This window comes from Mus pahari, chromosome 17 (assembly GCF_900095145.1).
Source record: "Mus pahari chromosome 17, PAHARI_EIJ_v1.1, whole genome shotgun sequence".
NCBI lineage: Eukaryota > Metazoa > Chordata > Mammalia > Rodentia > Muridae > Mus > Mus pahari.
The window spans coordinates 6,284,701-6,299,572 of NC_034606.1; the positions used below are offsets into that span (position 1 = coordinate 6,284,701).

The window sequence follows — 14,872 nt, forward strand, 5'->3', positions numbered from 1 at the left end:
TTCTTTCTTTCTTTCTTTCTTTCTTTCTTTCTTTCTTTCTTTCTTTCTTTCTTTCTTGTCTTTCTGTCTTTCTTTGTTTATTTTTAAAGCAAAATTATTAAAAAAACGTTATTTTATAGAAGTTTGTTTCTTCCTATTTTTAGAAAGATCCCTGTAAATTTCCATCTTTAATTTAATTTAATGTTTTTGTAATGTAGTTTTTGTGCTTTTTTGGGGGGGGGAATGGTGCTGGAGAGAAAATGATTGTATTGCAAGATATAGATGACTTTTATCCAAGTTTGAAGACAATCTACAGAAGTCCAATTTGTACTATTTCCCTCATCTTAAGGAGTTAAGAAAAAAACCTATCTGTCTTCCAAAGAATATTTTGTATATATAAATAATAGGAGTGACTGATCATAATCTAAAGCAATGAGATTGATGGAGATAGCTAAAGAGCAGGGCACACGTTCTCCCGATGCGCAGATGTTATGTGTGTGAGTGAATGAACATTCTATTACCTGAAAGATAATGCTTTTAAAGTTGTCTTCATGGAGTCAGATCTGAATATGCATAATGTAGAAATAATTGGTGTTGGTTTATCAGTTTTGTGTAGAGATAAGTGTGTCAGTATTTCATGCATATCTCTATTGGAAAGTAAACATTCAGCGATTATGTAAGGAGTATTCTTTACCCCAACTATTGGTATATCGATGGTTTCTAAATTAATATTTGTAATTATTTAATTTTATGAACTTGTTCCCCTCCTGCTTCAGTTTTTTAGGTGCTGGAGTTTCAGGTGTGACCCACTGCACTCAGCTCTCAACATTTAAATAAAATATATTTTATTTACTTTTGGTTTGAGCTGGTAGTGTTTCCAGTAATTCTCTATGGTTTACAATGAATTCTTTTAGGAAAAGTCCTCTTCAAAAGTGTTGTCTGTACTGCTGCTCTTCTGAGCTTTATGTGGGGTAGGCAGTGGAGCTGTAGGTCTAGTGTTGGAGATGTTTCTGCTCTCTTCTCAAGAACCAGCCTGACTTTGACTTATCCTCTTTGTCTCAAGCAATAGTTTTCTCCACACACCTGGAAGAGTTACATCCTCTATTACCCTTAAAGAGCAGTGAATTAGTACAAGATGTTCTCCTAGTTGGCAGACGTACAGGGTTGGTGTGATCGAGACCTCCTCATTGAAGGAACATTCCTGACATCTTGTTACTTCAGAGGAGTAGTTTAGAAAGTTATGAGTGTATTTTCTAGTATAGAATACAAATAAATAAAATTGTAATGATTAAATTTTAGATAGATTATTAATTATGTAATGTATTTAAACATATATAACTTTAAACATAGTGTGAAACATGCCTGTACTTACTTTACTTAGTAAATATTGAATTATCCTTTGTATACCTAGTGTTGGGATAATGACTAAAATCACAATCCCTACTAGTAAAATTCATACTTTAGCATGTGAAAACAGACAAAACTTTGAAAAAAATGTACTGTCATACTTTTTTAATTGTCATAATTACATGGTGATAAGTGAGTAAAGGCATGGGACAATAGAGTTAGCTTAGGGGAATAGTCTTGAGAGCATTTGCGAAGAACGAGAAGCTAAAGTGTTTAATTGGGTGGACAGGCTTCACTTTCTTGAGTCCAGGAGATCTGGACAAAACTGGAAGAAAGTCTCTAAGTTGGCAGGTTTAAGTCCAGAGCTTTGGGGGTGTTGAAGTCAGGAGGGGGGGGAGAAGAGGGCAACCTAGGTGACATAGTGAAACCCTACCTGACTTGTGCTTAGATAAGAAAGGAAGGAAAAGGGGGATGGATGGAATAGTAAATAAGAGGAACTTTGATATTAATCTATCACTTGGAATGATTATGAAATATACCAGGCTTCAAAATTTGCAAGAGGCAAAATACATTTTGTGAAAATTGGTTATTTCATTTTATTCAAATTGTGGACTTTATATGGTTGTATTTTATTATTATTTAACATCCATTTGGAAAATAATTATATTGAAATTTTATTCCTTATGGCAGATTCTATAGATCTTTATAAAGCATCTCAAAGATTTTTTTTTTTATTCTTGAATCCTTTTATTACAGTTCAGTCTTCATCCCTCTCCTGGTCTGCCCCCCACTGTTCCCCATCCCATACCTCTCCCTCTCTCCAAGAGGATGTCCCACCCCTAACCCCCATCCCACCAGACTTCCCCACTCCCAGGGGCCTCAAGTCTCTCTAGGGTTAGGTTCATCTTTCCCTGAAGCCAGACCAAGCAGTCCTCTGCTGTATATGTGTTGGGGGCCTCACATCAGCTGCTGTAGGCTGCTTGGTTGGTGGCTCAGTGTCTAAGAGATCTTGGGGGTCCATGTCAGTTGAGACTGCTGGTCTTCCCATTGGACTGCCCTCTTCCTCAGCTTCTCCAGCTTTCCCCCAATTCAACCACTGGGGTCCCTGGCTTCCATCTATTGGTTGGGTGCTAGTATCTGCATCTGACTCTTTCAGCTGCTTGTTGGGAGTCTCAGAGGGCCACCCTGCTCTGGTATATTTTAAAGGGTCCCCTACTTCCTACCTCCCGAGGTTGTCTGTTTCCATTTTTTCTGCTGGCCCTTAAGGCTTCAGTCCTGTTTTCCCCCAATGTTCCCTGCTTTCCCTCTCTGTCTCTTCTCCCACCCTGGTCCCTCCCTTCCTCTGCCCCCGTGATTGCTTTCTTCTCCCTCCCAAGTAGGATAGAGGCATTCACACTTGGGCTCCTTGGCTGGTTAACCTTCTATGGATTATATCCTGGGTATTCTGTACTTTTTATTTTATTTTATTTTTTGGCTGATATCCACTTATTAGTGAGTACTTACCATGCTTGTCTTTTTGCATCTGCGTTATCTCACTCAGGATGATATTTTCTAGTTCCATCCACTTGTCTGCAAAATTCATGATGTCCTTGTTCTCAATAGCGGATACTATTCCATTGTGTAAATGAACCACATTTTCTGTATCCATTCTTTAATTGTCAGACATCTCGATTGTTTTCAGTTTCTGGCTATCACAAATAAGTCCTCTATGAACATAGTGCAACACATGCTCCTGTGGCATGGTGGCATTTTGGGTATGTGCCCAGGAATGATATAGCTGAGTTTTCAGGTAGATCTATTTCCAATTTTCTGAGGAGCCTCCAGATTGATTTCCAGAGTGATTGTACCAGTTTGCAATCCCACCAGCAATGGAGGAGTGTTCCTCTTTTTCTACATCTTAACCAACATGTGCTATTACCTGAGTTTTTAATTTTAGTCATTCTGATTGTATAAGGTGGAATCTCAGGGTTGTTTTTATTTGCATTTCCCTGATCACTAAGGACTTTGAACATTTCTTTAAGTGCTTCTCAGCCATTCGAGATTCCACTCTTGTGAGTACTCTGTTTAGTTCTATACCCCATTTTTGATTTTCTTTTTGAGTGGTTAGATTCTTAAGTTCTTTATTTTGGATATTAACCCTCTATCAGATGTGGGGCTAGTGAATAATTTTTCCAAATCTGTATGTTGTTGATTTGTCCTATTAACTGTGTCCTTTGCCTTACAGTAGCTTCTCAGTTTCATGAGGTCCCATTTATCAATTCTTGATCTTAGAGCATGAGCCATTGGAGTTCTGTTAGGAAATTTCCTCATGTACCAATGAGTTCAAGGCTTTTTCCCATTTTTTTCTTCAATTAGATTCAGTGTGTATGGTTTTATGTTGAGGTCCTTGATCCACTTGGACTTGGGCCTTGGGCAAGGTGACAAATATGGATCTATTTTCATTTTTCTACATACAGACTGCCTTTTAGACCAGCACCATTTATTAAAGATGCTTTCTTTTTTCCATTGTATACTTTTGGCTTCTTTATCAAAGATCAAGTGTCTGTAAGAGTGTGGTTTAATTTCTGGGTCTTCAGTTCTATCCATTGCTTAACCTGTCTGTTTCTATACCAATACTATGTCACTTTTATCATTACTGCTCTATAGTAGCACTTGAGGTCAGGGATGGTGATTCCCCCAGAAGTTCTTTTATTGTTAAGAATTGTTTTTGCTAGTCTGGGTTTTTTGTTTTTCCAGATGAGTTTGAAAATTACTCTTTCCATGTCTTTGAAAAATTGTGTTGGGATTTTGATGGGAATTGCATTTAATATGTAGATTGCTTTTGGTGGGATGGCCATTTTTGCTATGTTAATTCTACCAATCCATGAGCATTGGAGGTTTCTCCATTTTCTGAGGTCTTCTTCAATTTCTTAAGAGAATTGAAGTTCTTATCTTACAGATCTTTCACTTGTTTGCCCCAAGATATTTATCATTTGCAACTATTATGAAGGGTTTTTCTCTAATTTCTTTCTCAGTCCATTTATCATGTGTATAAATGAAGTCTACTGATTCATTAGAGTTAATTTTATATCCAGCTACTTTGCTGAAGTTGTTTATCAGCTGAAGAAGTTCTCTGGTACAATTTTTAGGGATATATATATATATATATATATATATATATATATATATATATAATCATAACATTTGGAGATAGTGACATCTTGACTACTTCTTTGCCAATTTGTATCCCTTTGATCTCCTTTTGTTGTCTTACTGCTGTAGCTAGAATTTCAAGTAGTATATTGAATAGATATCGGGAAAGTGGGCATCCTTGTCTCCCTGATTTTAGTGGGATTGCTTCAAATATTTCTCCATTTAATTTGGTATTGGCTGTGGGTTTTCTGTATATTGATTTTATTATGTTTAGGCATGGGCCTTGAATTCCTGATCTCTCCAATATAAAATCCTTTTTCTGTGTCTAATGAGATGATCATGTGTTTTTTTTTTTCTTTGAGTTTGTTTATACAGTGGATTACATTAATGGATTTTCATATATTGAACCAGCCTTGCATCCCTCAGATGAAGCATACTTGATCGTGGTGAATGATGGTTTTGATATATCCTTGGATTTGGTTTGCAAGAGTTTTATTGAGTATTTTTGCATGGAATTCATAAGGGAAATTGGTCTGAAGTTCTCTTTTTTGTTTGGGTCCTTGTGTGGTTAAGGTATCAGAGTAATAGTGGCTTTATAGAGTGAATTATGTAGTGTTCTTTCTGTTTCTATTTTGTGGAATAGTTTGAGGAATATTGGTATTAGCTCCACTTTGGAGGTCTGAAAGAATTCTGCACTAAAGCCATCTGACCCTGGGTTGAAAGGTTTTTTAATAACTTCTTCTGTTTCCTTAGAGGATATGGGCCTGTTTAGGTAGTTTACCTGCTCTTGATTTAACTTTGGTACATGGTATCTGTCTAGAAAATCATTCATTTAATCTAAATTTTCCAGTTTTGAGTATAGGCTTTTATAACAGGATATGATGATTTTTTTGAATTTGCTCCATTTCTGTTGTTATGTTTCCCTTTTCATTTCTGATTTTGTTGATTTGGATACTGCCTTTGGGTCCTTTAGTTAGTTTGACTAGGAGTTTATATATCTTGTTGACTTTCTAAACAAAACAAATTTAAAAATCCAATTTTTGGTTTTGTTGATTCTATGTATAGTTCTCTTTGTTTCTATTCGGTTGATTTAAGCTCTGAGTTTGATTACTTCTTGCCACCTACTTCTTTTGGGTGTGTTTGCTTCTTTTGTTTTAGAGTTTTTGGGTGTACTGTTAAACTGCTAGAGTAATATTTTCCAATTTCTTTACCAGGGCATTCAGTGCTATGAATTTTCCTCTTAGAACTGCTTTCCTTTTGTCCCTTAGGTTTGGGCATGATGTGTCATCATTTTCATTGAATTCCAGGAAATCATTAATTTCTTTCTTTATTTCTTCCCTGACCAAGTTATCACTGAGTAGAGAGATGTTCTGTTTCCATGGTTTTGTGGTTTTTATTGTTATTGATGGCTAGCATTAGTCTGTGATGATCTAATTGGATGCATGCGATTATTTCAATCTTCCTGTATCAGTTGAGGCTTGTTTTTTTGACTATATGGTAAACTTTGGAAAGGGTACCATGAGGTGCTGAGAAGGAGGTGTATTCTTTTTTTGGCTGTGTGTGTGTGTGAAATGTTCTGTAGATATCTGCTAAATCCATTTGGTTCATAAACTCTATTAGTTTCACCATGTCTTTGTTCAGTTTCTGTTTCAATGACCTATTTATTAGTGAGAGTGGAGTGCTGAAGTCTACCACTCTTATTGTGTGGGGTTCAATGTATGTTTTGAGCTTTAGTGAAGTTTCTTATATGAATGTGTTTTCCTTGCATTTGGGGCATGGATGTTCAGAATTGAGACTTTCTCTTAATGGATTTTTCCTTTGATGAATATGAAGTGTCTTTTCTCATCTTGCTTGATAACTTTTGGTTTAAAGACTATTTTATTGGATATCAGGATGGCAACGCCAGCTTGTTTCTTGGAATCATTTTCTTGGAAAACTTTTCTCCAGCCTTTTACTCTGCAGTAGTATCTGTTTTTGTTATTGAGGTGTGTTTCATGTATGCAGCAAAATGCTGGATCCTGTTTGCGTATCCAGGCTGTTAGCTTATGTCTTTTTTATAGGGAAATTGAGTCCATCGATATTGAGAGCTATTAAAGGCAGATGATTGTTAGTTCCTGTTATGTTTCTTGTTATAGGTGGCATTATCTGCATGTGATTCTCTCATTTTGGCTTTGTTGTGAGATGATTAATACCTTGTTTTTTATTTGGTGTAGGTACTATTGTATGTATGGTGGCACATAATTAATTCCAACCTCTAGGGAAGTAAAGGCATCTGGTAGAGGCAGGTGGATATCTGCCTCAATTGGACCAATTGAGTTCCAATTTGGTCTTTGAGTTCTTGGAGATCCAAGGCTATGTAGAGAGAGTCTGACCCCCAAAACAAAACAAACAAAACAAAAACCAAAGAGGAAATAGACAGAGAGAGAGAGAGAGAGAGAGAGAGAGAGAGAGAGAGAGAGAGAGAGAGAGAGAGAGAGAGAGAGAGAGAGAGAGAGAGAGAGAGAGAGAAAGAACCACTCTGTTGCCTCTACTCCCCATAATGCTTCTAAGGCCTAACCAAATTGCAGAATGAAATTTTGTAGATCAATAATGCACAATTGATTGAACTGCACTAACACGCATTATTAGACTCTTGTTTACACTTGATGACTAGGAAACTAAAAAAATAGTAAAATACTGCTTGCTGTCTCTTTGCTCATACCTCAAAAATTGCATCACACACACACGTGTGTATGTGTGTGTGTGTGTGTGTGTATGAACATATTATAAACATATGATTATAAGAATACATATTCATTTTATATAAGTTATTTGAAATGACTTAGATACAGGTTATTAAGAAATAATGTTAACTTTCAGATAATTTGGGTTTTCATTATAATTGTGTTTTGAAACTGTACAGTTTTTATCTTTAAGCAATGAGATGGAGATGTTGACATTATATATTAAATAAGGAAAACTGGATTTATGCTCAGTATTTAACCAAGTTCTTAGTTCATGGAAAATATTTTTAAAAATTTCTACAAACCCTTTTTCTTTCTGAACTTTGGGAGAAACCTTGTCCTTTTGGATTAAAAAGTTTACTTAAATCTTAAGTTACAGAATGGGATTGCCATATGTTTTATGACAAGAATTGAACAGCAGAATTACTCATCAATTATAATGATATTGAATACTTATTTTTCAAAGTGTGATTTATATAGGGGAAAGTGTTTTATAAAGCTGTCACTCTTAACTATAGTGCCCCGAAATGCCTTGGATCCGGATTGTGTTCATTTCAGTGTTGTGAGGCCCTAATCAGCTAAGTACCATAATCCTCCTTCGAGTACATTCTTACTTGACCTGGAGCTATCTATATACAGCCACACTGTAACAATGTTAAAAATAGACATGCCTTAACAGGACTGTCACTAAAATATTGTATGGTTCCTCCTTGAATGGATGCTATGTTATGTGCAACTCTCAGTAGTTGAGTTTTGTAGTAAAATGATTACAAGCAAAGAGAGTCTTTCAGATCATCTGATTAAGGATGGCTCCTATGATTTTGCTAGGGTTAGAAGGATTAAGAGAAAGCACTGCCTGGCATAATGTTGATGGATTTTCATCAGTGTGATGCTTCATGCTCGACAGATGTGCATTGGTTGAACAAAGGTAAAAATAAAAATGCTAAATGTAATTTGTTATGTGTAAAAATATTTTCATGCTTTTAAAAAGTATAACTTCCTTTGCTAAGCTTTTTCAAAAGGAAATATAGGCATGGCGTGTGTATGTGGCATGTTACACATGATTATATACTTTGTTTAAATTCTTGATGTGCTATAGTTTAAAAGCTTTGAATTTTTACTTTAAGAGCAAAATTATATCTAAACTATATAGTTAGCATTAAAGAATTTGACCATGAAATATTCTTTTCATTCAGTTTTGTTGGGTCCATGTTTCACAAAGCATTTAGAAAGATGGATGTATCTTTTCAGATTTTTAAATCTTTAAATTTCACCTATATATTCTGTCATTCCTAAAATGACAGTTACTAAATGCAAAAAGAAGGTGGTTGCTTTTTTGATTGCAGACTTTTAATTGGTTCAGTATATATTTATTTATAACATGGCTGTTTTTAAATGATCTTTACCATAAGAATGTTTACTGGAATAAATAGCTATTGCTAAGTTGTAGTAATGCAAAATTCAAATGTATAGAATGACTTTCAGTGTCATTGAGGTTCCTAAAGTTTCATATATCAGTTAAGAGGTAAAAATATACAAACACTAAGGTTTATCTATTCATGTGTTCTCTCATTGCCCTTATAAATGTTTTTAAAAATCTACTGCTGTATTTTCAAAAGTTTGATGGTTAATTGGTAAATATGTTCAGTATTATATGTGGTATCATTAATACGAATCACTTAAGATAACCAATGAGTATTATAATAAAAGCAAGAAGAATTAATAAGCAATATATAAACTGAAACTGATATTAGATATTAGAACAGTGACATATTTGAAAAAAAGTTACTTTTTGGCATTTTCTCATCAGTTACCATGATTTTGCAGACATGAAGTTTTAAATAGGTAGTGGATAGATTTTCTTATTCAAATTCTTTTGCATAAACATATAAGCATTTATAATGGAACATCTGGTGCATTACACAAGGAGAATATTTAGAAATAGTCCGGATAGTTATTCGACCTTATCGGAAATTGTAAGCAATAATAGAAATGCTACTTGGTAAATAGGATATAGGATCTTTAAAATGTGATTTTTATTAATGGGTTCCTGTTAATATTACTTTAATATGGTAAAGGAGAAAAAGAATTCTGACCTGTTTGGGTCTATAGTGAGAGGTGGGCTAGTAGATCTAAAGCTAATATAAGTATGTGTGAAATAATTTGTGATGTACTTTGTAGTTATTTTTCTTGTCCCAATATTGTTTAATATATTAGAGTAACTGATAGTGGATTATTTATTTTCAAGAGTCCCATTATGGAATGTTATCTGGCTTCTGGTAGAATTTGAACATACTGAAGTGCACTGTACAAGTTTTATTTTAAGCAGCAGAGTCAACTGTCCTCCCAATTTAAGTTTTTACCCACCATTCAATTTTTATTTTGTCCGATAGAAATTAGCATGTATATCTGCCTCAGTGCTTCCAGCACATCACATAATCTTTACAACAGAGTGATCGCTAGTTCACTATTGAATTTAAGTTTCCTATAGAATGATTTAAGTAAAACACTTAGAGTTTTAGTCAGGGACTATATATTACTGATTTTTCCTGTGGCAATGAATTTTATCATTGCAGGTAAATTTTTCTTATTTATGATTTGTGGTTAGATTTGTCTGTTAAGACTCGCTATCTTTATACTTATTTTCAAAACTTTCGTGTTTGTTCAAGATAGGAATAAATTGTCTTTTTAAACAGTTCTATAATACTAAGCATGATTTTAAATATTCTATGGAAACCCTTTTATTTAAGCAAATTAACTTGATGAAGCTTTGGTGTTAATGTTATAAGATTGTAGTTCCTCTCAGTTCCTGAGAAACTTGGGGGAGGATTTGGGTTCAGCTTCTTGTCAGGGACAATCGTTCTCTTGTTTCTCATCTATAATTCAGTGCACACTGTTAGTACTTACCGAATATGTATGTTTGTTAGAATAATGAGTCAAGGTGTATAATCCAAATCTCTCTCTTATTTGAAAATACAGATGCTCCAAGATTAGCATTTTGTCGAGGTGCAATAACTGTAACTGAGAAATTCTGATTCAGTAACTACAGTATAATGTTCTTACTATGATAATTTTTCCTTTAGTCATTTGTATAAAAATAATGTCAAAAGTAAATTGAGTGGTATATAGCATGTACTTTCATGACACATGTGTGCCCACAAGCGCCCCCACACATGGTGTTGTATAGCAATCTATATATTATAATATTATAGTATTTTTAAGCTATGTCTTTCATGGGAAGAAGACCTAAAGATCTACTTGAATTTATCCATCCGTCTGGCAGTGAATCAGTGAAGTCTAATTTTTTGAAATGTCTTCTCATAATATTTTTCTTTGGTTTCTAGAAAAAGAAGTCCATCAGTGTCCAGAGATCAAAATCGAAGATACGAGCAAAGTGAAGAGAGAGAGGACTACTCACAGTATGTTCCTTCAGATGGCACAATGCCTAGATCTCCGTCAGATTATGCTGATAGACGGTCTCAACGTGAACCTCAATTTTATGAAGAACCTGGTCATTTAAATTATAGGGATTCTAACAGGCGAGGCCATAGACATTCCAAAGAGTATATTGTAGATGATGAAGATGTGGAGAGCAGAGATGAATATGAAAGACAAAGGAGAGAGGAGGAATACCAGGCCCGCTACAGAAGTGATCCAAATTTGGCCCGGTATCCCGTAAAGCCACAACCCTACGAAGAACAAATGCGGATCCACGCTGAGGTGTCCCGGGCACGACATGAGAGAAGGCACAGTGATGTTTCTTTGGCAAATGCTGAACTAGAAGATTCCAGGATTTCTCTGCTAAGGATGGATAGACCATCAAGGCAAAGATCTGTATCTGAACGTAGAGCCGCAATGGAAAACCAACGATCGTATTCAATGGAAAGAACTCGAGAGGCTCAGGGACAAAGTTCTTACCCACAAAGGACCTCAAACCATAGTCCTCCTACCCCTCGGCGGAGCCCTATACCGCTTGATAGGCCAGACTTGAGGCGCGCTGACTCCCTAAGGAAACAACACCACTTAGATCCCAGCTCTGCTGTGAGGAAAACGAAGCGAGAAAAAATGGAAACCATGTTAAGGAATGATTCTTTGAGTTCAGACCAGTCCGAGTCAGTGAGGCCGCCCCCACCAAGGCCTCATAAATCCAAGAAAGGAGGTAAAATGCGCCAGGTTTCACTGAGCAGCTCGGAGGAGGAGTTGGCATCCACACCTGAGTATACAAGCTGTGATGATGTGGAGCTCGAGAGCGAAAGCGTGAGTGAGAAAGGTAAGCTCTCCTGCCACACAGCCCGTGCTGCCAGGGCTTGCTTTCCATCCTAAATGTCTCAGCGAACACTCTCTAGCTGCTTCCCTGTGTAGTTCAAGAATTCTGAAGGTGTTGGCCATGGTAGAAAAATTCTATATTGCAAGACATTTTTTATCCTTGTATAAAAACAAACAATGCTTTAAAGAATGCGTTTTGCTTTTTTACTGAGGGTTTCTACATCCTTAGAGGTCATAGCATAGTTAGACATACTTAGCAGTTCTAATTTTAAAAATAACAATTTTACATTTCTCTGCAAAACTAGGAATGTGTTTACAATAGAACATTTGAAACATTGCTCAGGTATTTGAAAGAATGAAATTTCGCTATATCCCTTTCCTGAGAAAGAATTGCTGTTATACTTAGGTTTCAACCTTTTCTCTCAATGTAGAGTTTTCAGATTTATAAATTTAATATCACACTGTATCATTTTGTATCCCCTTTCAATTGCTATCATTGTATCATTGCTTTCAAGTCATTTAATATTCTTTAGAAATTTAAGTGACTGCACTGTTGTTCTATTATAGGAATAGATCATTAACTAAATATTCCTTTGAAGTATAGAAATTTCTTTTCAATGCTTATTCTTCATGTATAATTTTTGCCTATACATATCTGATCGTGTGTATATGTGTGTTTGTTTGAAGTTTGAAGTTTTATAGCTTTAATTCATATTTTAGAGTTGCTTTCCAGAAAGGTTCTTAACATTTTTTTCACTGTTATCCTGGATGCTTGAACTTTTTTTTTTTTTTTTCATAGCACCATTTTTTTTGTCTATTGAAAAGGCCTCAAAAATACTGTATCTCATGATCTGAATGTTACATAGTTTCATTGTGATATGAATCTGTAACATTCAGTATTTCCTTCATCCCTTTATTCTTTCTGTTCACTTCCTTTTGGATCTTTTAATAGTTTTCCTCTTATCAATTTATAAAAATTGTTTTAAAATAAGATTTTGTCCCATCTAACTATTATTTCATTAAGTTTATTTCTTATTTAGATGCTTGTTCATTAATTTTTTAATCATTTGGGAGTAGCATGCTTAGTACAGCTACAATTTTCTTTATTGATTTTTATTTTCATTATGCCCATCCTTAGATACTTTCTTATTCATCTTCAAATCTATTAAACAGTTAGCTATATATTTTCTTTTTAAAAATTATTTTTAACCGTTAACCTTGTGGTCCTTTTTCCTGGAATTTGTTTTGCTATATGGTAAAGTGTGTCAGACTGGTGAGTGTACGTGAATTCTTCATGTCAGCCCTGCTTCTGCTTTCTTCTAGCTTGTCACGTTTGATAGTCAGTCCTTTTCTTTTTTTATAATAATCAACTGTAATAAGCAGAGGAATTCAGGAATTCATGTAGATTAAAATTAATATAGTGATTTATTCTATAGCATAGGTACCTGACAGAAAATACAAATCAGAATGTGTTCCTAAATAATACCTAGAATAATGGAATTAAAAAAATTAATTGTCAAGACATGATGGAACTTGCGGAAAAATGATATAGTTTTCCTCATAACAAAGGAAAATATGAATAGAGGCTTATTTTTTATTCCTATGTAGGAAGACTAAATACTATAATGAAATGTGCCACAGAGTGTAATAAAGTTAGTAATGGCCACAGTACCAATAGGATTCTTACAATACCTTATTTTGTAAAGTTAATAGCTATAAAAAGAATAGCTAAGAATTTTGAAGGGTAATTCACTTGACTACATACTAACAAAATTAAAATAATTGCAAGTGTGGCTTGACAGAAAACTTAATAGTTATTAGTGGAATTTAATATAATGTATTTAAAAAGTCATGATTAATAATATCTAATATCACTACTGTACAAAAGAGAACATAAAATTTTAAGAAAGCAAATGAAGGAAATGCACATGCAATGAAAAATTAAGTTATAGCTTTATTTCACTTCCAGCTGTGAATTATGAGAATATGGAGTTAATAGAAATACAATTTCTAAAAGAGAACTGTAGATCTCCATCAGTTTTTAAAGAACATGTAGAAATTTTATGTTTTAAAAGAAATAGTCTTTAAGCATACTTAATAATGGTACATATTTTATATTTGGGTGGGGTATATATTAGATACTAATAGTAATTTTAGGTTGTTTGTTTTATATTACCTCTGTTAGATAATTTATGTATTCTTTGCAAAATAATGCCTTCATAAGCAGAACAAGAATATATTTTCACAAAATTCATAGAAGTATATCATGTAAATGCCTGAAAGATTTCTATGTTGTAGCCATGTAGTGGTAATTTTTGTCCTAAGGTTCTACATTAATGATATTACAAACTCCCATAAATTTTTGTGTTTGTTAAACTTACACATGATACTGCTGGGCACAAGTACAACACACACCTTATGTAGAGAGAAACTACATGTCACTAATATGCATATTTTTCTCTAACTTGAAATCCTGGTGCCCACACTTTTACAGGGTCCTACTTGTTGTCTGTCTAATAATTTCACAGAGATCAGTTTTTGCTAATATACACTCCCTAGGCACAATCATTCTTTTAAATTTGGAGGAAGAAATATAAATTCTGTAATTTCTCCTGGGCTAATTCTTCAGTAGGAGTGGAGTAGCAAGAAGAAAGGCAGCTGCTGAGCCTTGGGGTTTCAGAGAGGACGCTTGTGTCCTATCTTGACTGTGCATCATTATGATAACATTTTTATTTGTGAAAAGGTTTAAATTCTAGAAGGAATTTATAAACACAACCTCACTTTCTTATTCCTAGCCATTCTTGGTGTTTAACTAATGTGTTGCACTTTCCCTCATAATTAAAGTAATTTTATCAGCAGCCTTTGAACATACACTTTTTTCTTAGACAATTTTGAAATGTTGTTCTGATGAAGATCAGTGAAATTTTCAAACATAATCATCCTTTTGTTTTGTCTAGTATAAATAATTTCAAAGAAAGTGTTTAACATCAGTCAGCCTTGCCATTGTCTTTGCTTTCTGTCCTTCTCATTTTTAAATACATTGATTCTCAGATCTTTGCAAGGCAAATTTCAACCAAGTAGCCCAATTTAAAATTTTTTCTAATAATGAACATGTAGCATAAGCTACATCATTGCAGAAAACTTCTTCAGAATCCTGATTATGTGTCTACTACATAGAAGACATTCTTGCTGTTTTAATAATAAAGGCTCACCTTTCAGCTCAAAACAAGCTTTAATTTTTAAAAATTTTGCTTTCCTTTTGATTGGCCTGTTTGTCAGTCTGTCTGTCTTTCTTTCTTTCTTTGTTTCTTTCTTTGTTTCTTTTTTTCTTTCTTTCTTTCTTTCTTTCTTTCTTTCTTTCTTTCTTTCTTTCTTTCTTTCTTTCTTTCTTTTCTTTCTTTCTTTCCTCTCTCTTTCTCTCTCTC

General features: G+C 34.3%; 1 protein-coding gene across 49 annotated transcripts in view; it reads left to right on the forward strand.

Moving 5' to 3' along the window:
• Window positions 1-14,872, forward strand: part of Rims2 (regulating synaptic membrane exocytosis 2) — a 498,312-nt gene that overhangs the window by 228,842 nt on the left and 254,598 nt on the right. For all 49 annotated transcript variants that reach the window (XM_029547766.1, XM_029547754.1, XM_029547763.1 and 46 more), the window contains one exon: window positions 10,526-11,451. In XM_029547766.1, coding sequence (XP_029403626.1) covers window positions 10,526-11,451 — 926 coding nt within the window. The remainder of the gene's footprint in view (window positions 1-10,525; window positions 11,452-14,872) is intronic.